The 19,700-nt window shown below is 47.6% G+C and overlaps 1 protein-coding gene across 6 annotated transcripts in view; it reads left to right on the top strand.

The window, feature by feature from the left end:
* The window catches only part of INPP5D (inositol polyphosphate-5-phosphatase D), a 59,892-nt gene that overhangs the window by 21,745 nt on the left and 18,447 nt on the right, over positions 1–19,700 (top strand). For 5 of the 6 annotated variants that reach the window (XM_050308544.1, XM_050308545.1, XM_050308546.1 and 2 more), the window contains 3 exons: positions 11,835–11,985; positions 13,984–14,155; positions 15,399–15,539. In XM_050308544.1, coding sequence (XP_050164501.1) covers positions 11,835–11,985; positions 13,984–14,155; positions 15,399–15,539 — 464 coding nt within the window. Of the gene's footprint in view, positions 1–4,630; positions 4,648–11,834; positions 11,986–13,983; positions 14,156–15,398; positions 15,540–19,700 lie in introns of those variants that run through there. The other variant, XM_050308547.1, reaches the window with a different exon arrangement.

The raw sequence follows: 19,700 nt of genomic DNA, 5'->3' as shown, positions 1-19,700 counted from the left end.
CAATGCACTGAAACATGGGTGGGGCAGCACATTTCTAGTATGCCCAAATGCATAATTTAATTATGCTAAGCTTCATTTTATTACCAAAAAATGGTAGATATTAAAATTAAAAAAAAATAATTAAATCAGTTGGTAAAGCTCTTTACATGTAAGACTGAAATTACACAGGTATCTCATGTTTCTGCAAACTATCCAAATCTGTTTATACAAGGAAAATAGTTTTTTTCTGCTGTTGCATCTGAGGTAGGGATTAAACTGAAAGCATTTCACAGGTTTTTGAAAGCTGAAAGAAGCAGCATTTAATAAGAGAACTCGGTATTTCCTGAAACATGCACATTCCTGCTACTGAATCTCTCAATATACAAAATTCTTCATACAAACAAAGCATATCCAGCTTTTGTCTAGTTTGAACCCTTCCAGAATGTTTCCAGTTTCCTGAAACATATTAAAAAGAAAATGTTCAGAGAAGATGGCTTAAATCAGGCTAAAGTGGTATTATTTTGTTTTTCAAACTCCAAGAAATGAAATCAGGTATCTGGAAGTTAATGACATGAGCTGAAATCCCTTTTCCTTTTATCTAGATGTCCTTTCAGATAAAATCTCACTCTAAGGAGTGAAATGCCAGTGCATGTCATCAGTTTCTTTTGCTGTTTGCCCTCCAATAAATGTGTTGTCTCACGATGCCTTCATCAAACTCAAACAATCGCAAATTGCAAATAGCCAACCCTCCTGGGCTGCAAAATCCTCCCAGATTCAGGAGATAGGGATTAGGGCTCTTACACAGTGACCAGCTGAACAATTACTGGTTTAGAAGAGTTATTGTCTCACCTGTTATCCTGTGGAAAGGCTTTGACCACCCACAACCGAGTCCCCAGCAGATCTTTCCCACCCTGCTGGATCTTGCGGCTCCCGTTTCAGGAGCTCCAACAATCGGGTTTGTTGGAGAGGCCAAATGTCCAACCCTGACTGAGAGGAGCCCCTGGGACACACCCACCTCAGGGTCTCCAGGACTACCAAAATGAATATTTTCCTGAGATTCTAAACCTCTTATGGCAGATGAGAGAAAATAATTGCAAACACAGGCAACCACCATTCGCAACAAGAAAGTATTCTCATTTTGCAGTAATTTGAGGGATATTACCTTTAATATCATCAGTCACACAGTGTTCAAACCACTTGATTGTCTGGGGCTTTTTATATTTTATCAAAGACTTCTGATGAATCTTCATAACTCAATTTTAAGGTATTCAGGGAGAAGACAGATTGTTTCTCTTTCAGCTGTGTGCTAATGAAGCACTGTTTTATTGCTTCTGTGCTTTGAGGCATGATGGGGCACGGAGGAAAGTGCTCATTTCCAGGCAAGTCTTGAGTTGTTTTCTCAAAGAGAAAAGTTAATATATTGTTGGTGCTGTATGAGGCTTCTTGTCCTGATCATTTAAGATAGCAATGAGTCTTGGAAAACACTGATATGAGATTTATTTACAATGAGACTTACGGCAAATATCGCCATCAGCACAAAATTGTTTCCATGCTTGTTCCCAACAGGGTGATGCCCTTTCTTGTTCAGAGACTGATCTTGATTTGCTGATGAGATGGATCATTGCAGGCTTCATTCCCTCTCCAAGCAGAGGTGGAACTCACCCAGCACAGAACAAGTGATACTTGGGCTCCAGTTAGATTTTGTTCATGTGATCTGTATTGCAGCCTCAGGGAATGGGACCTATACGTGCAGTAACTTATTGCTGATGCAAATATAAAATATAAGATGCAATCACCTTTAAATAACAACATTTTCCACTGAAAGTGTTGTCCTGATTGCACTTCTTTTAGATAAACGAGGTCTGCTCCACCACCACTCTTCAAATTTACCTTTTGGTGGGTGAAGTTATCACAGTTTTTAAAAGAAATTTAGAATCCTTTGGTTTTTCAGGTTGCTGCATAAATGCAAAGCGTGCAGGGCTTGATTTCAAATGACAAATGTTTTAGGGAAGTGAAAGAGACTTTAGCAGAGACAGCTCAGACTCAGCTGTTTCAGTCACAGTGCAGCTTTTGGTTGTTCTCAGGCCTTTGCCCCCCTGCCTGGCTTCTTTTGTCTTCAGTTCATACCTTCTGTCAGAGTTTCCCATCTTGGTTGTCCTCTGAAAGTCTAAACTGGCTGCAGTCTGTTCCACCCCAGGGCTCTGGAGCTCTCCCTCTGCAGTGCTTAGAAGTTAACACACAGCTCGAGTGGGCTCAGCAACCCCCACGGGCAAAGAACAGCCCAGCTCCTCGGGGGCTGGGGCTGCTCTCTGCTGCCAGCCTGGGAGACCTGCATTAAGATTTCCACAGAACTGTGTTAAACCTTATTCTCCAAAACTTGACAGGGATGGAGTGACCTGTGCTGCCTAAAAAAGTCTTAGGATAAAGTATTCTCTGTGATGGAACACAGCAGGAGCCACGTGCGGCAGGCACTGGTTGCTCAGAGGCTCCAGGTACCTGTTGTCGATGTACAGCACATCCCTGTTCATGCAAACCCAGAAACCTTATGTTAGGCCCAATTTTAGGGGGCAAAGTGTAACAAAAAATGTGTAACATCCTCTATTTTTATTCCAGGGGTGCAGCTCAGGGGAGAACATAAAAGGAGGAGAGGGTTTGAAGGGTGGTTTTTGTCTGGTTTTGGTTTGGTGGTTAGTTTTGTTGAATGATGGTGCTTCTTCAGGCTGGGTTTTGTATCTGTTCAGTCAGCAGGGATGGCTCAGGGCTTCCTCTAACTGAGTAAGGGTTTGCAGTAACTGAGTGAAATAAGGGGCAGCCCCTTGAAAGAAAGGACAAGTGGTCACCCCAAGTGTCACAAAACTAGAAATCAATTGCTGTAGCAAGAGACTCAGAAGTTTTGCAGGTTGAAGACAGGATATTATAACACTAAGGTGCTCACCCTTATCTGTGCATGTCTTGGGGGCTTTAATTATGCAATCCCAGAAAATGGTGCAGTTCTATGTGGTGAATTGTGGATGCAGCTGTTTGCCATGAACCTTCTGCCTGCATTGCTGTGCTTCAGCAGCATATCTTCAATAGGTGTGGCCTCTTTGCTCTTACCTTTTCTCTTTTCCACTGGATAGGTTATGTAATTTATGCATATTTAGTGCTTGGTGACAGTTGGAACTGGGATTCATTTAGGCAAGAAGACAAAAAGAAAGTAGAGAGCTGGTTGTGGATCCTCCCATGTCTGCACAGGTTAGAGGAGACCCCCAGCAACACAATGTGAGACTGATGAGAGCTGAGGGATCCTGCCCAGCTGGGCAGGCACAGCCACTCTAGGCATGTTTTCACCTGTTTCAAGGAAAAGAGAGCTGGGGAATTGGAGAAGCAAATAACCTGCAGTAAATCCACCTAATACATGCACCTGAGAAGCAAATCAGCTCCCAAGAGGCAAGCAACCTGCAGCAGTGTCCCAGCTCAGTTCCTGGGAGTGGGGAGTGCTGACAAGCTTCCACACCTACACTGAGTGCCTTCAGGAACCATCACTGTGTTACATTTGCTGCCTTGGTTGCCTTGCCAGCTCTTGGAGACCTGTTTTTCTCAGGCTTGTCTTGGTAAGCACTGGAGCTGAGTATTTTATGAAGAAATGAAAATGGAAATTTTCATTTGACTTGAAGTCTTGAAGCTTTTCAGTGGAAAACCAAAAGGCACAAGGCTTGTGATATAATTACAGAAGTAGTTAGAAGTAGTGTACTCCAAACCTTTTACTTAAATTCTGCCCACACACTACAGAAGTGTTAAAAAAAACTGCAGCAGATCCTCAGGGATCTGCAGTCCTTGCTCATTCATCACCAACTCATCTGACTTGCACCCTGTAGCTAAATTTAATCCCAGTCCTTCATGTTCTGTCATGGACTGTACTGTTGTTTGCTTGTTGTTGATGTAAATCTTCTTTATTATAATAACACAGAGAAATGCTGAAAGGGTTGGTTGCTCAGCAGGTTTCTTGTGGTGCTACCCCTGAATCCATACGTGCTGTGTTGGCAATATCTTTTTTGATGTCTGGAGTTTGAATGGTTTCTTTAATGGGAAGGACTGACCCAAGTGTTGATGCTTTCTATAATTGCTTGGTGTTCTTCCTGGCTTCTGTCTAACTGTATTAGTTGGATATTTGGCAATGAACATATTTTTTATGTGAATCATGGAGTGTACGAGAAGACTGGAATGGGGTCTTTATGTAGGACCTGTGTACATTATTTTTATGACCTGTGTCTTTATTATATGTGGGAAAATGCTGGTTCAAAAGACTTCCATTGGTCCTCTACCTTCTAGAACTTCTAATATGTTTTACTTTAGGGTGTAGAATTTTAACAAGGAACTTGAGATAAAAATTTGGCAGCCAACCATACTCTACTGAGAAGCCTTTTCAATATTCCTTTTCTCCGAAACTCTCCTATTTTGCAAGTGCCCCAGTTCTGCCATGGGAGCACCGCCTACCTGTGAACACAACCAGTGCTTGGGCTGCCAGAACAAAGCCTGGGGGGATCACAGAGAGCAAAACCCTTGCAGGGCTAGAGGAGATTGGCAGTGGCAGATATGACAGTCAGGATCTTTTTAAGATGAACTGCAGCTGGGCTCACACTCCACACACAGAACATGTTAAGCATTTGAAACCCAGAATGAGCAAAGGTAGGAAAAAGTGAGATGGTCTTTCCCAAAATTGGAAAACTTTAGCATTTCTGGTTTTTTGGTAATGTTTAATAAGAATGGAATTGTGATGCAGTGTGAGTAATTAATACACGGAGTCTCTTAAGTCAGGCTTAGAGAAATGGAGCTTGTGGGAGAGGCAGCATGTACCGGTATCCTTCCGTTGCATTGGAGGAACAGAGGGAATTTTATAGGATTGACAATGTAGTAATTTTCTTTTTTGTCCATTTTTTAACTTAGTTTTGTTTGGATATCTGATGTTCAGCCAGGATCACAAGCTAGAAGTAATATGTACTTAGTTGTTAAATTGCAATTCCTTGTTTCCTTCCATGAATAATCTCTTTCAGAAATTCTGAAGCCCTCTTTCCTAGAATTCTCTGAATTCCATGGTTTTCACCCAAAGTCTTAAATTTAAAAGGCCACTGTAGCAAAAGGGACATGGACAAGCAAACTTGAGCATCAGGACCAAACTGTATGCAGGATGAGCCAAGAAAGCCTCCATCACCTCATCTTGGAGGCGACAGGGACTATTCACCTGCTATTGCCCCAACATTGTTAAATTTATATAACTGGTCATTCTCCCCAAAATCTGTATGATTCTTCTTCCAGGGGAGGGAGTACTGCTCTGCCCACCCACGAGCATCCTCTCCCCACGTTCCCTGGATTCCTCCCCTTGCCTCTTCTCTCCTGCTGAGTTCCCTGGCAGAGACCCTCTTGCTGAGCTTTACCCAGCAGCAGAGCTCCCTTGCCAGCTCACAAGTTCCCACCTCGTATTAAAGTTCATTTCTTTACTGCCCCTCTGTGTCACAGGATCCCTCTTTTCCTCAGCCACACACTTGCTCCTCTCAGGAGCTCCATTTCTTCCAAGCCCCGGGGGCTGCATTCAAATGAGGGTACATTTCTGGGTGGCTTGTATTTTGGGAAGTAGCTGTTTCTCCCAGCTGTGATTCCTGTCTATGATCCCATTCTTGTGAAATGCTCCTGGAACTTCTTAGCACAAGATTTGATCTAAAAATAAGGCATGTTTTCTAGCAAAACAAAACCAAAACACAACCTGGTTGCTTTAAAATGCTGTAAAAAAATAATTAACAGGAATTTCGTAGCTCTTAGGTTCACTTTTTTAGTGAAATGTCAAAGCTTGCCTACATGAGAACCAGAAGTAAATTTAAAAATGCCACCTAGACTTCCTAGCTAACAGGCAGTCTTGAAGATAACGTTTTTCCAAACCTGAAAACCTAGAATTATTTTTTTTTCCAAATCTAAAAGGGGAAAAAGTTCCTGCCAGCCTTTCTCACCACAGTAGCAGTGACCTGATTTTCAGCTTCCGTTTAAGCTAGTGGGTATTGCAAGAATTTTACAACTTTGCAAACTTATTGCCTGTTACTGAAATGCCTATATATGTGTTTAAATACCTGTTTTAAGGCACTCTGGTTAGAAAAGATTGGCCTTAAGCAATATAAGCAGATGACCGGTTTCCTAGTTCCTCCTTGTGCCTTGGCGCAGGAAAGGAAAACACTTCCTCTTCCTTCTGAGGGCCCCAGACTTCCTGTGCCATCTATTTATACAATTGTTGTAATGAACCCCAAGTTAACCACTTCCTCTCCTGGCTTAGCATAGGCTTTCCATCTTTTAAATCTCTTTTTACTTTATGTCTTTGTACTCCATTTGCAGCTTCTCCTAAAGGTGTGTTCAGAGCTGCTCCTCACCAAACCCGTGTTCGGAGTGTCTTTGTTGGGGTGTTCTCGTGGCCAGGTGGTAAAGGAAGATCGGGTTACCTCAGCCATACAAAAACCTGTTGAAAAGTCCAGGTGGTTGAATTTGGACAGGGGATCCCAAGGTTTAACCAAAGATTAGTGATTAAAGGCTTTAGTCATGCCCTTCTCTCGTGAAATGAGCCGCCTGGAAACCTATTGAGCAGGAAGACAAGAGCAAGTCGTAGCCAGTGGTGTTCAGCCATTGTACAGTAAGCACAGAGAGGATTGGAGGGATTGATAACTAGAGGGACCTGCAGAATTGAGGGCAGGGTCTGGAGGGCAGGAGACACCAAGACATCTTGAGGGAGAGGGGGCTCACAGCCAAAAAGGCTGGAGTCCGAGGTGGGAGATCTGCAAATCATGGTTTGGGATGCAGCTGAAAGGGCAGGGCTGGGCTGGTCATGGTCAGCTTTAGGTGTCTCCTTCAAGGATACAGCAGGCTGTGAATAAAGGCAACTGGCAGATGTGCAGAGAGATTCCCATGGTCCCAGGATTAGGGGTGGCCGGAGGCCTTGCAGGTTTCACCCTGCATTCCCCTTTCCCCGGCAGAAGCAGGATCGGGGGCTGGCTGTGACGATTGCCTGGGTACCCTGCCCTGCAGCACTTCCAGAGACATGGGCACACTCTCTGTGGAGCCCAACTTTACAGTCTCTGCCTGGCAAGGCTGCCTGAGCTCTATCTTAACCTCCTCTGCCGCAAAGCCCCCCCTCCTCTGCCGTCCCTCAGGGACTTGCAGCACATCTGGTTGCCATCTCCTTTATAAGAGAATTTAAAACTGGTAAGACTGCTCCTATACCATCTCCAGGCTGTCCCTTTGCCAGACCATACCAGTCCTTTTCTTCTGAACTTTCCTTGCAAATCCCATTTTCCAACTCTTCAACCTTCCTTGGAATTTTTCCTTGGCATTCTCTATGGTACTTTTACCTGTTCCATAAGAACTGGTGCCCCAAGCTGCACAGAACAGTCCAGCTAAAGCCTTATGGCAGAAAGTACGGTAGAGGAATTTCTTTTTGCATCTTGTATGACACTCCCATTAACAGATCTTAGAGGAACTTGTGCTTCAGATGCAGCTTCCCACTGTAAAACTGCTTCTCACTGTCTGGTTCGCTATTCCACAGATTCCTTTGTGTAATCCTGCTGGTTTGTGGGCTGTTCCCTAAACCGCATCTGTTCACTAGGTGTTCCCTTTCCGTGTGTTGTGGCTGCCATCAGCACAAAGCTGAGGTACCGGCAGGGATGCTGGAGGAATCCCCCTGGAACTGGGCCTGCCCTCCACACCACTCTGGTGCCCCTGGGAGCACATTTCTGGGATGTGGGGTGTTGCCGTGGAGATGCCACTTGCCATCCACATTTATAATGACTTGAAACAATTCACTCCGTAATTAAAACAAGATCTGTGCTGCGATAACCCCAAGGAAATAGTTACTTACTGGAGGCAGGCAGGGGGGCGGGAAGTGGATTTCATTGTTGGCTCTGCTGGGGTGGCTCCAGCTCCCCCTGCGCTGCCCTGTCCTACTCTGCTTTGCTCACAGGGCCCGTTCTGCCTCTGCTTCCTGGCTCAAAATCCAGAACAAGTCTGTGTAAAGTTTAGGCTGTGTTCCTCCTCGCTCTTGTCATCCAGAGTGGTTGTCTTCAGGACCTTTATTCAGTGTTCCCTCAATCCAGTTTTTGGGAATGTGCTCTGCAACTACCTGTGAACTGACTCAATACCACTATTTTGCTATCCACCACCACTTTTCCTTCCCATCTCTAAGCCTTTGCCACAAGTTCCAGTGTGAAGAAAGCAGATGTCCTAGCTGTGTGCTGCTTTCCTTGCTTGCTGGCAGAGACCAGCCTTCAGGTGGGTCATCCAGCAAGTCGAGCTCTGACAGCAACATTACTGAACCAGATTTTCTGTGTTCAGCTGATGCTACTCAGGCTGGGAACACCCCAGAATCTGGGTGAACACCCCACACCCTACTACTCTGTGCCTGGGAGCAAAATGCCAGGCTGTTGGATTTGGAGGGGCTCACGTGGCACAGGTGCTATCCGAGCACTTTGTGCTTGTGTGCCGAACAACGTGACTTCGTCTGTCACGCAGGCTTTGTTCCCATCCCTTCCCCAAGGAGAGAAGCAAGTGCAACAAGGTCTTGCTTTTACTGTTCTCTCTCCCGTTTCAAATGTGCAGTTTTGGCTGTGCCTCTCTGCAGAGGAGGGCAGTGCAAAGCAGAGTGCCCTGCTCTCTTTGGGGGAGTGGGGAAATCTGGGGGGGTTCTTGGAACTGGGAGGAGCTCATTTCATAGTGTAGGCAAGAGGCAGAGAGGGTTGCTGGGTACTGCTTTGTGCTGGAGGGGCGCAGCCCTTCCCGCACACTTCCTCTGTGAGCTCCCTGCAAATAATAATGGTTATAATGCAGAAGCAAATGAGTGAGAATAATCCAGCGATTTTGCTTTCAGACTCTCGTGGTGGCCAAGCTGATGTGTAGCGAGGCGGTGCCACCGCTGTGGCCTTTGTGGTGCGGGGAAGGACCTTGAGCTCCCCCACCCCAGTGAGCGGGTGCTGAGTGGGTTTGAGGTTCCCCATCCTTCCCTCTCTGCTTGGTCATGGCTGGTCAGAGCTCCTGACCCTGCTGGTTCCCCATTTTCTTATTCCAGCTCTCACTGTCTCTGTGCAGTTGCTCGGGACACAGGCTCAGTTCTTCACTGAATTCTGTATCAAAATATGAAATGCTGTCCTTTATTTTACTTGTGGCGTGGAGAGCTGGTCCTTTTTATCCTGAGTGGGCTTGGGGAAGGTGGGCTGTCAGAGGAGCTGGTGCTGCTGGGTTGGAGGCTGCCTCTCTTTGGGAAGGATACAGATGCTCGCAGAGCCCAGCTCCTCTACATGGCCGCAAATTCCAGTTACCCCTGAGAGAGGAGATGGTGGCTTCATCAAGGAAGGTGGCTGGAGACAGTGGGCCAAGCAAGCAGGGTAGAAAGGGTACAGAGCAGCAGGGCCTCTCTGCTCATATGTGCACCCAGCCAGCTTGCACGAGAGCTGGGGCCTGTGGCTGTGCCAGGGGATTTGGGCTGCACCACAGGCTTGGGTCGACTCCTGAAATGCAAGGAGTTAGAGAAAGGAGGCCTGTTGCAAAATGCTCCTTCTTCTGGTTACCACAGAGACCAGCACGGTTTCAGAGACTGAACTATCCTTGGTAGCAAAAAGTGCTAACTCAGCCTTTCCTCCCACTTCCACCAAGACTCTGTTTGGCCTGAGAAGAGCCGTGCAGGGCACTGTGGATTCCTGCAGGTGCCCTGGGAGAGCAGGAGGTGGGGGGCAGAACAAGGCAGTGTTGGGAGGGATGCTGTGCATGGAAGAGATGGGGCATTGTGGGGACAGTCACCAGTGAGGGGAGAGCTGGGGAAGCAGGGAGACAGGGAGGTAGTGAAGGAAAGTGAAGTAGGAGTGTGAAGACGACTTTGGAAAGAGGGGGAACAGAGTAGGCTGCAGTAATTCAAGAGGTAAGAGAGAGCCCCGATGGCAAAGTTTTCCTCCCACAAGGATGCACGTGACAAACCCTGACCCTGTTTACCCTTGGGTGTTTTTTAGGGGGGGTGTGTGCTCTGATGAGGCTGATGCCTTTTTGTGGGTGCTCTTTGGGGTAGCTTAGGGCAAAGCAAACCATCACAAGCCTTGTCCCTCATGAGCTCCAGCCCATCCACAGGTGCTGTAGGTGGCAGAAGGCAGCCCAGGCAGGTTAATCTGGAGGATAAACGTGGGAGACCCTGCCATGGGCCGGGCATGGGTGCTGCCATCCCACTGTCAGTGCTGCCAGCAGTGTGCACTGGGCTGCTGGTGGGGCCCCTGGGCACAGCTGTCTAAATAACACAAAGTGGGCATTTGGGAGCACAGGGAGCTGCTGCAGGGGAGGGGAACGGAGAACTGGCTGAACTATTCCAGGTCTGTTCCAGCTGGGAACTTCAGGATCCTTTCCTATGATGGATTAGAGCAAAGTGCTGTTTCTCCCTTGATGGTCTTCCCTGATTCCCAGCCTTCACAGCTGGCAACAAGAAGAGAAAAATCTGGGAGGACCCAGACACTACTTGCATTAATAGGTGTAAATGAGAAGTCATTCTGATTGTTCTGAGTCTGTGCCATTCTAGCAGAGCAGGATTTGGCCTGTGCTTGTACAGTCATGTGAAGTTTTAACCAGCAATTTGTTTCAACTCTGGACTCACCAAAATGTAATCCAGTATTTGCCTAAGCATTGTCTTCATGGTTTTTTTTTCCCCAGGGTATGAGAATAATTAATCTTACTAAAGGCAAGAGCATTTCTGTGGGAGACAGAAAAGGAGGCTGTACAGTCAGAGCTCTCAGAAACATCATCCACATTTGTTATGAAATGTGTCTTGCTGAGCCTTTAAAGACAAGCAGGTGTAGTTAAAAATGAACGGTGTTTTTGATGGCAGGCCTGAGGGCACTGACGGCTTCAAAGACTGAAAGCACTGTCCTAATTTCTGGCCTGAGATTTTATTTATTCCTTAGGAAAAGTTAAAAAGAAATCTTGTTGCTGCTAGGACTCACCACAGACATTTTTCTGGGTTCCCTTCACTGTAGTCTTTGCTTGCATTACTCCTGTTTAATCTCTTGGGTTTGCTATATTTGTCTTTTAAACAAAAAAGGCAAACACAAATGGCAAGTAAATAAGCTTGTTCAAACTTGTATTAAAACTCTGTGTGTCTTAATTGTTATGGGCAATAATTGTAATCCCAAAATAAATTTAAATACCCTGCCTTTTAGTCAGAAGCAGAGTGTCTAAAGTGTGACTGTGCAACTAGTTATTTCAAACTGGAGACAAAGCTTTAAAGTCACAGTTAAGGTTCAGCTGGCTCAGTGTCAGGCCTGGCACGTTCCATCCTCCCTGGGCCCTGAGCCTCAGCCCCCTGAACCTCATCCCAGCATTCCTGTTTGGGATGGTACCGTGTTTCCTTAGAGCCTGGTTCTGAGCCTTTGGGACCTGAAGGGATCCAAATGTCTGCATTGAGCCACGTTTATCTTGCAATGTCACCGAAAATTCTTCCTGGATACCACGGAATATAACACAGTCCAGAGGTTTTGTGCTCAGTAAAGGAGGGAATGCAAAGATTAATCCAGGAGAATTCCTTGTTTTTAAAGTCTTCCTTTGCTGAGAAGCCAAGCACGCTGAGTCCAGCGAGAGCTCTTGCACTTGGCTTCAGTGAGTCTTTGGGGTTGGTGTTTGTGCTGACTCTGGCTGGAACTGTGAGTGTATCTGTTTCTGTTTGTGCTGCAGGAGCTGTTCTGCTCAGCCTGTGCTCACATGGGCAGCGAGAGCAGGGTTGGCTCTCACTAGTGGCTTTCTCCTCTCTCTGTGAATTGATCTTCTGTGTTTCTGGCTAGGAAATCCCAGACCATGATTGCCTCTGTGTTTTGTTTCAGGCCTCAGAGGGTGTTCCCGTGAAGTATTTCGAGAACTTGGAGGAATTGATAGAATTTTACAGGAAGGAGAACATGGGTCTGATATGGCACCTCAAATATCCCGTGCCACGGGAAGAGGAGGAGGCTGCGGATGAACTGGAGGAGGACACTGGTAAGAGACCCATGGGGTGACTTGGTAATGCAGACCCTTGACTCTCACCTTGAGGCTAGAGATCTGCAGTGACATAAAATGGAGCAGAGCACAGAGAGGCCTGAGCTGGCAGGACACTGAGCTGTTTGGGGCTGGAGCATCAGTTTAGCTCACCCAGGCGAATACACTGGGACTCTGTAGAGTTATACCCTGTCTGGTGTGGGGGTGGCTAATCTGTTGTCCCTCCCTGCTCTCAAGCTGGTTTATGTCCAGCCATCTCCCCTGCCTCTGCAGCCCTCTCCCCGTGCTTCACCCGTGGGGCCCTTGTCACAGCAGAGATGAGCCCCCCAGGACGTGAAGCTCTTCCCTCTGCAGTGCCACATCTGCAGCTGCCAAGGGTCTGGGGTCCTCTGAAACTCAGGCCCCCTCAACTGCTCTGATCTAGGGAGCATTTCTGACAGTCAGAACCAGAGGGCACAGATCCAGCAGTGGCAGACAGTCTAACTGTGTACAGAGGCAGATGTAAGATGAAGAGATATGACTGGCATCATCCCAGCTATTTTATGTCAAATGTCGTGTGTGTTCCTGACACTCATTGGTCTTGGAATGTTCCTTGGATTTTTCCTGGGTCATCCCTTGGATCTGTCATTGTTCTCCTGAGCCCCAGGGGAAGGTCATGCCCACAGAGCCATCCTTCCTGTCCTTTCTGACGTCTGTCTGGAAACAACGAGCACTCCAATAAAACTTGTCTGAAGGACACAGTCCCTGGGACAGATGGACAGGCCTGTGCACTACAGCAGATCAGTGTGTCTGTGTGCATTTATGTAACCCACTGCGTATCTGAGAGGAGCTGGAAGACTTTGGTATGCAATCCTTCTGAAGAAACTAAGCAACATTTAGCAAAGCTGCTCAGGAAAGATGTTCCTGGTTTTTGGCCAGCTGCACTGAGTCTCCAGGGCGGGGGAGGCAACTACAGCAAAAATAATACAGAGAGAGGCAAGCAGCAGGGAATGAAGTTCTAGCCAAGACTAAGAGCCTTCAGATGGAGAGAGATTAGCGCTGGGGCCGGGCTCGTCATGTACAGAGTCAGATTTTGTTAAAAGGCACTTTGGTTCCATGGTGCTGGAGCCATGCAGGGCCTACAGATGTCTGGCCATCTTAGATGTGGAACTGCAGGGGTGGAAGGTGAGTACCCTGCAGATGTACCACCCAACTGTGCCATGGCTCAGTGCTTTGGTGGCTCTGTGAATCACAGCACCTGCCCAGTAGTAGTGGATGAGTCCTGGGGATCTTTCTGTAATGCAAATTGCAGCATTAGGAGACAGTCAACCAAAACCTCACAACTCAAATGGCTACACATGAGAGATGTGCCAAAGTGTTGGAGCAATTGGTATGAAAAGAGAGGTAACCGTGCCTGGGATCAGTGGAGATGAACCCACTCTTCTCCCAGGAGAGGCAGGTGTGCTGAGCAGCAGGATGACAGAGCAGGAAAACCATTTGTTCTTCCAGCCCACGAGACAAGGCAGGATATTCAGCCCCTCTGCTGGATCATGGGGTCTATTTTCTCCATCTGTATTTCCTTACTTTAGCTATTCACTTCTTTCCATTACCATTTTCTGGTGCTCTTTCTATTACGCCCCTCTGTCCCTTCTGCCCCAGCAGCAGATCCCCATGATAAGGGGAGTGATATGGGTGAAGGACATCTGTGTTTTCTAAAATGCTTAGAGTGTATTTCAACTTCATTGCTGTGCAGATGGGATGGCCAGACTGGCTCGGATGGGGCTGCAATGCCAGGCACAGGCAGGTGCTGCCTGTGCAAGAGGGCCAAGCCCTCTGGTCTCACACCATTGACATCCCTGGGAGCAGGGCCAGGGCCGTGCCGAGCCCTGGGCTGTCCAGCTCTGACGTCAGAGGCCCCCAGAAGGGGTGGCTGCAGGGACTGTGGGGCTCTGCCCTGCCTGGGCTGAGGGGGATGAGGTCCGATGGCTGTACTGAGATGACTGTGCCTTTCCCTTCCAGACCTGGTGCCCACCCCTCCCATCCTGCCCCCACGCAACATCCTCATGGCACTGCCGGGTGGCGACACAAAGGAGGTCTCCTCTCTCCCTGAAAACTCCAGAGTGGCAGATATCAATAAACTGTCCCTTTCTGAGACACTACTCCAGCGCCTGCAGTACCAGGACACGAGCAGGTGAGGATGGCAAGTCACAGGGCTGCAGGACCAGCCTTCAGCCCAGCCCTGTGCTCTCTGGGCTTCTGTGTTTGGGACAAATGAGAGTGTATTTGATTGAATAAAATTCCTCCTCATTTATAGTACCAGTGACTGTACATTGGTTGCTCTTTACAGTCCAGCTGTCATCTAGAAAAAACACTTTAGAGTAGTGTTAAAATTGAAATTATTAAAAAATTAAAACTTTCTCCACTGAGGTATAGCTTTCTAATATAAAGTATAGTATATTAGCCATATGCCTGAACTACACGTTGTATTAGGAAGCACCAACCAGTCTTCAGAAGGAATAAACTTGTGTGTGGATTTCCAGGTGCTCAGATTTACTGATCTGCTCTAGCTATGGGTCTGACTCACACTGTCCCACATGCTGTGTCAAATCTGGACATGCACTGAAGCCTTACAGGAAGCCACATGACATTTAATGACCAGATCTGCAAAGTGTAAAAATGAAACAAAAATACCATCAGCAGACATGTCTGTTGGCAGGGCAGGGGGAGGCTGTGAGCAAACGGCGGTCGTGTGTGGCAGCGCAGGTTGTGTTGTGGTGGCCCAGTAGCAGCTGACTGAGAGAAACCCAGTTTTGTTCAGCTGCCTCCACCATTTCATCTGCATCATCACAAGCAGCCAGCTGGGACTTTCTGCACTTGTCAGGGCACGAGACAGCACAGCACGTACAGTCTGCCTGGTTCACCCTTCCCTGAGGTGCTACAGTCCAAGCACCGGGGAGACAGGGAGGAGGGGAGCACGAGGTACAACTCTGTGGTCTCAGCCCCCCTAAGATTGTTTCGGATTGCTTGAATAAAACCTTCCAAGTGGAACTTGGTGAGGTGAAGGGCAGTCTTCCTCTCCCCAGAGCTCCTGAGCTGCTGACACAGGTGATCTCACAGCAGCCTGGCTTCACCTTTCGAGGCTGGTGATGCCACCGTGGCTTTGGCAAGACCAGGCATCAGAAGACTTGGCCTGGTGTGGCAGCTCAGCAGTCTCAGACGGTTTGGGGTAGGGAAGGAGGGAGAGGAGAAGGTGTCAGCAGTGGCGGGGGATCCATCGTCTGGTTCTGAGAACTGCATGTTTACACTGAAATCCAAGGCAAACTGCTCCCCACCTGTGTGTGCTGGCAGTGGGAAGTTCAGAAAAAGAAGAAAGTTGTTTGATTATTGGGTGTAGAGAGAAGAGCTGGCTTTTAACCTTATTATTTCCTTCACAGTGTCTCTGACGAGCATCTTAAACTCATCCAGGATTACCTGCGAGTTCACATCATCAGTGACTTCGAGATGGTGCAGACTGGCTCAAGTAATCTTCCTCAGCTGAAGAAACTACTTACAGCTCTTTGCAAAGGACTCTTCAGGTAACTAGAGGCTGGTTTGCAAAGGATAATGCTGTAACACTGTAGTCTAACACAGGTTCCATGCGCATGCATTCAGAACCCTCATTTCTGGCATAGAAAATTGGTTTGACCTCAAAAACAGTATATTTAGATCTCATGGCCTGTGATTCTGGTCCAAAGATATGAAATGTGTATAAAAAAGACAAAGCTCTTGATAGTGAAGTTTTCTTGTAGGTGGTTTCAGTCAGTGGAGTATTGTATTTTATGCTTTCTTTAGGAAAAACAAAACAACAAATGCCCTAACCGATTAACTGTATAATTTGGTAATGCATAAATCACACCCACGGAATTGTCAAGCACAAGTCATTTATGGAAACAAGCACATATTGGTCTATAACTAGGTTTTAAACACTGATTTTCCTTCCCACTAATGCACTATGAACTTGGAGTGATTCCACTGATGTTGGTGCAGTCCAGCTCAAATGAAAAAAGGAACAAGCCTAGACTCTAGACTCTACAAATTTTACCTTTCCTATTTATAGACCTTCCACGTCCCAAATAGGAAAAACTCCAACAGGGAAGTAAAACCTTGCTGAGCTCCATCTTTCTCCGGTGGAGGGAGGTGATTCCCCCCTTGCTGCCTGTAAGTGAATGAGATCAGCACCCCCTTGTGCAGAGATCCCGGAGCACCCGAGGGCACATCACTGCTACCCATGGCTTGCAATCCCCTTCTGTCTGGTGTGTTAGCACGAGGCTGGTGGTGCTGCTGGCCTGCTCTTGCTCTCCTGGAAGCCAGGTGCTCCCAGCCAGACCCCTGAGAGGGTGAGGACAGGCTGTGCAGAGAGCTGCCCCTCTGCACCCTGCCTGGGGGGTTTGCTGCTCTCCCCCACAGAAGGGGAGACCCAGGTGGCTGGCTAAGAATAAACCTGAACAATGGAAACTAAAATCAAATGAACTCACAAGTGAGAGTCTTGTGTTACTGGAACACCTCCAGTGCTGCTGTGCTGAGGATGGCTGGATTCATCCATTTCCAGCTTCTTACTCTGCTTCAGCTGATCTGGGTTTCACAACCCTACTCCTCATAAATGCGTGTGGAATGGCAAGGAAGGAGGTACAACAGATCTGTAATTCCTTCAACTGCCAGGGCACCTTTTACATTCCCAGATTTTCTGTGGGAGTTTTGGGGACTGGCCTTTGCGAAGTGACATCCTATAGCAGAGCTGGGTGGGTTGTGCTGCTGGTGGCAGCCTGGTGAGACCAGGGGTACTGCACCCCCACAGTCGCAGCACAGGGCAAGTGTCTGCCCTGTCCTTCTGGTGGCTGCACAGAGCTATGGAAATGGAAGTCCTCATGTAGTTCCTCCCCACTTCCCCAGTATTTTCTCCCTATATCTGTATTATTTCAGTTCACTGGAGCTGCCTTCTCAATTTTTTCATGATGGTCCAGAACTGCAGGCTGTGGCTGCTTCCAGTCCTTGTCAGGTCTCACTGAGGAACCTTTCCCTTTCTATTCAAATTGTCCCATGGATCTCTACCATTCAACCAAACTATTTGCTTACCTTCAGTTGGATAACAGTCAAATGCTTGGGTATCTTACTGTTTTCTGTAGTCTTAATTATCAAGGTTTTTAGCTTTTTTTCCTTATCAGACTTCTGAACTCAAATTTAGTCAATGGCAATCCCTAAATTTAGCTTTTATTACCCTGAGCATTCTTCACCTGCACAGAGATTGCATCTGACTGTACAGGCAATTCCCAGGCTGCTTCTTGGTGTCTTCTCTCAACGTCCAATTCCATTATTTTCACACTATGTGAGAACAGGTTAAAAAAACCCAAAAATGAAAACTAAGAAGAAATGCTAATTGGCACAGATGAGCTCCTTCAGTGGAGCTGAAGCTCCTTTGAATTTGCAGGCATTGCTGAGGGTTGTGCAGCAGAGACTCGCTGAGCTGTTGGGGAGCACGGACTTGCTGTGCAAGTGAGGGTTTTGTGGGGCTGTATTAGGACTTCTCACCACCTCTAGAGCCCAGCTGTGCCACCTCTCAGGGTCCTGCTGCTGTCACTGTGAGAAGGGAGCAGCCAGTGCCCTTTGGGTGACTCCTTCCTCTGCTTTGACCCCAGGCTGTGGGTCAGCACTGGCCACCGACCTCAGCAAGGGAGAGGGGACACAGCTGGGGCTGCTCAGGGGGCGGGAGAACGAACGAGCTTACAGTGAAGAGTGGGGCTGGCAGAGCAGTTGGGCCAACAGTTTGTGAACAGTGTGTGCCTTTTGCAGTTTGGCTGTCATCCACAGACAGGTGCAGGACCCATTTCTGACCAAGGAGCTTGAGCACAGCTGGGCCACAGCAGACCAGAGTGTGAAGTCTGTGAACTCTTTAATCCCTGATGAGCTGAGCAAGGACTGGACCCCAGTGTGCATCAGAGACTGGGAAAGCTGGTTTAACTCTGCTGGAAGCTGCTGCTACCTCCTAGAGCTGTCTGTGGCCAAGGGGTCAGGGCAACCAGGGCACGTCTCCTTATCAGAGCCTGGGGGACAACGGAGCAGCCACTCTTGTACTGAAAATGGAACAAAAGAGACTTGTAAGGCTGATGGGTACCTTTGAGAGGCATTTGGTGCTAAAAGCAGTTGGCATACAGGAAGTTCCTTGGCCAGGGGAATCCTCCAGCAGCTGGACACTTACTCATGGAGAGTGGGGACTACTCATGTGAATGGGTTTGTTCAGCTTTAAGTGAAAAACACCAATAGTGGCCTGTTCAATCTGCTACTGTCCAAAGCCATCACTTGGTCATCAATTGCTGCTCTGCGTGTTCTTGTATATTCTCCCTCACCGGATAATTTGCACAGAGAGCTTTAAAGGCAGTTTTTCAAGCACTTGTGACACCAGCACTTGTGCCACTGCATGTGGACACACAGGCTTCTGACACTTCAATGAAGATCACTAAATGTGTTTATACTGTCAAGAAAAGAAAACAAAATAAGTAACAAGTGCCATTAAAACCACCCTGTGGTTTTGGTGAGTTTGAACGCCTTCAGATGCTCTTCTTCCTCCTAACACTCATCCTACAGGTTACACTGTAAACAGAGGGCAGTTTTCCCATGAGAAATCACTTTTGAGTTGCTTCAAACAGCTGCTACTGTGTGTTTTTGAGAGATGGCCTGCACAGCCTGCACTTTTGGTCACAGTAAATATCCCTTCATTCTTCCCCAAACTGAACTTGACTCAGTGCTTCTGCAACTGCCTGCAGCCTCCTGGGCCTGTTTCCATGGCTGCAGGAATCAGTGGCAGTCTTGGGTTTGGGGCCAGAGGCATTTGCAGTGACACTGGCCCCAGGGGATCCAGAGCTGAATAGTGGTGTTTGAGGACTGAGATTAGCAGAACCAGACTCCTACAAGTACCTTGTGCTTCTCTGTGCCCCGTGATTCTTTCAGACTGAAATTTCACACACGAGTGCTTAATTTAGGCCACTAGTCATCCATGGTTCAGCATCTAGACAAATACCTGATCTTCAGACAGAGATACTTTCACTTTGAAGCACTTTCCCCAGCAAACAGGGAATAAAATCCAGTCTATTCAGACGTAGGAAAGTGAGGGAAATCATTAATTTCCAGCGTTGACTAGACACAATGCAAGCACAGCTCCCCAGCATCGCCTTCCTCCTGACCTGTGCTCCCTGGCTGCTCTCTCCATGATGAGTCTCGTCATTATTGGCTCAGCTCCTGTGCCAAATTCACACACAGCCTTTGACAAATGAGCATCCTGTGCAGTCTAATGGAGAACTGCTCAGGGAACCTCATTGTTGCCGACGGCTCTGCTCGGCATGAAAGGCTGGCCCTTCCACCCTCCTGCTGGGCTCAGCCCCTCTTTGTCATGGGAGATGAAATATCTAAGAATTAGTTTCCTCTTTGCACACTGTCCCCAGCGTTGTCCCCAGCACTGTCCCCTGCACTGTCCCCAGCAGCCTGTGTCAGCCTCAGCAGCTACACAGGACCCACGTTAAGCTGAGCTGCTCCCACCCCTGCAGTGTTCAGAGACACCAAACTGCACTGGGCTGCGAGACGTTGAGTGCACTTTGATCTGTGAGCTGGCATAGTTGGGTTGATGCTGGTTTTACACCGTGTCCTCAGGTTTGGCCGAGTCTGGGGTATCTTTCTGGGGAGAACGTTAGAACCTCCAGAACAAAACC

The sequence above is a fragment of the Myiozetetes cayanensis genome, unplaced genomic scaffold, assembly GCF_022539395.1.
Source record: "Myiozetetes cayanensis isolate MyiCay16 unplaced genomic scaffold, myiCay2020 scf13, whole genome shotgun sequence".
Lineage (NCBI taxonomy): Eukaryota > Metazoa > Chordata > Aves > Passeriformes > Tyrannidae > Myiozetetes > Myiozetetes cayanensis.
The sequence above is the reverse complement of the archived record's forward strand: the minus strand, read 5'-3'. Positions and strand labels throughout refer to the sequence as shown.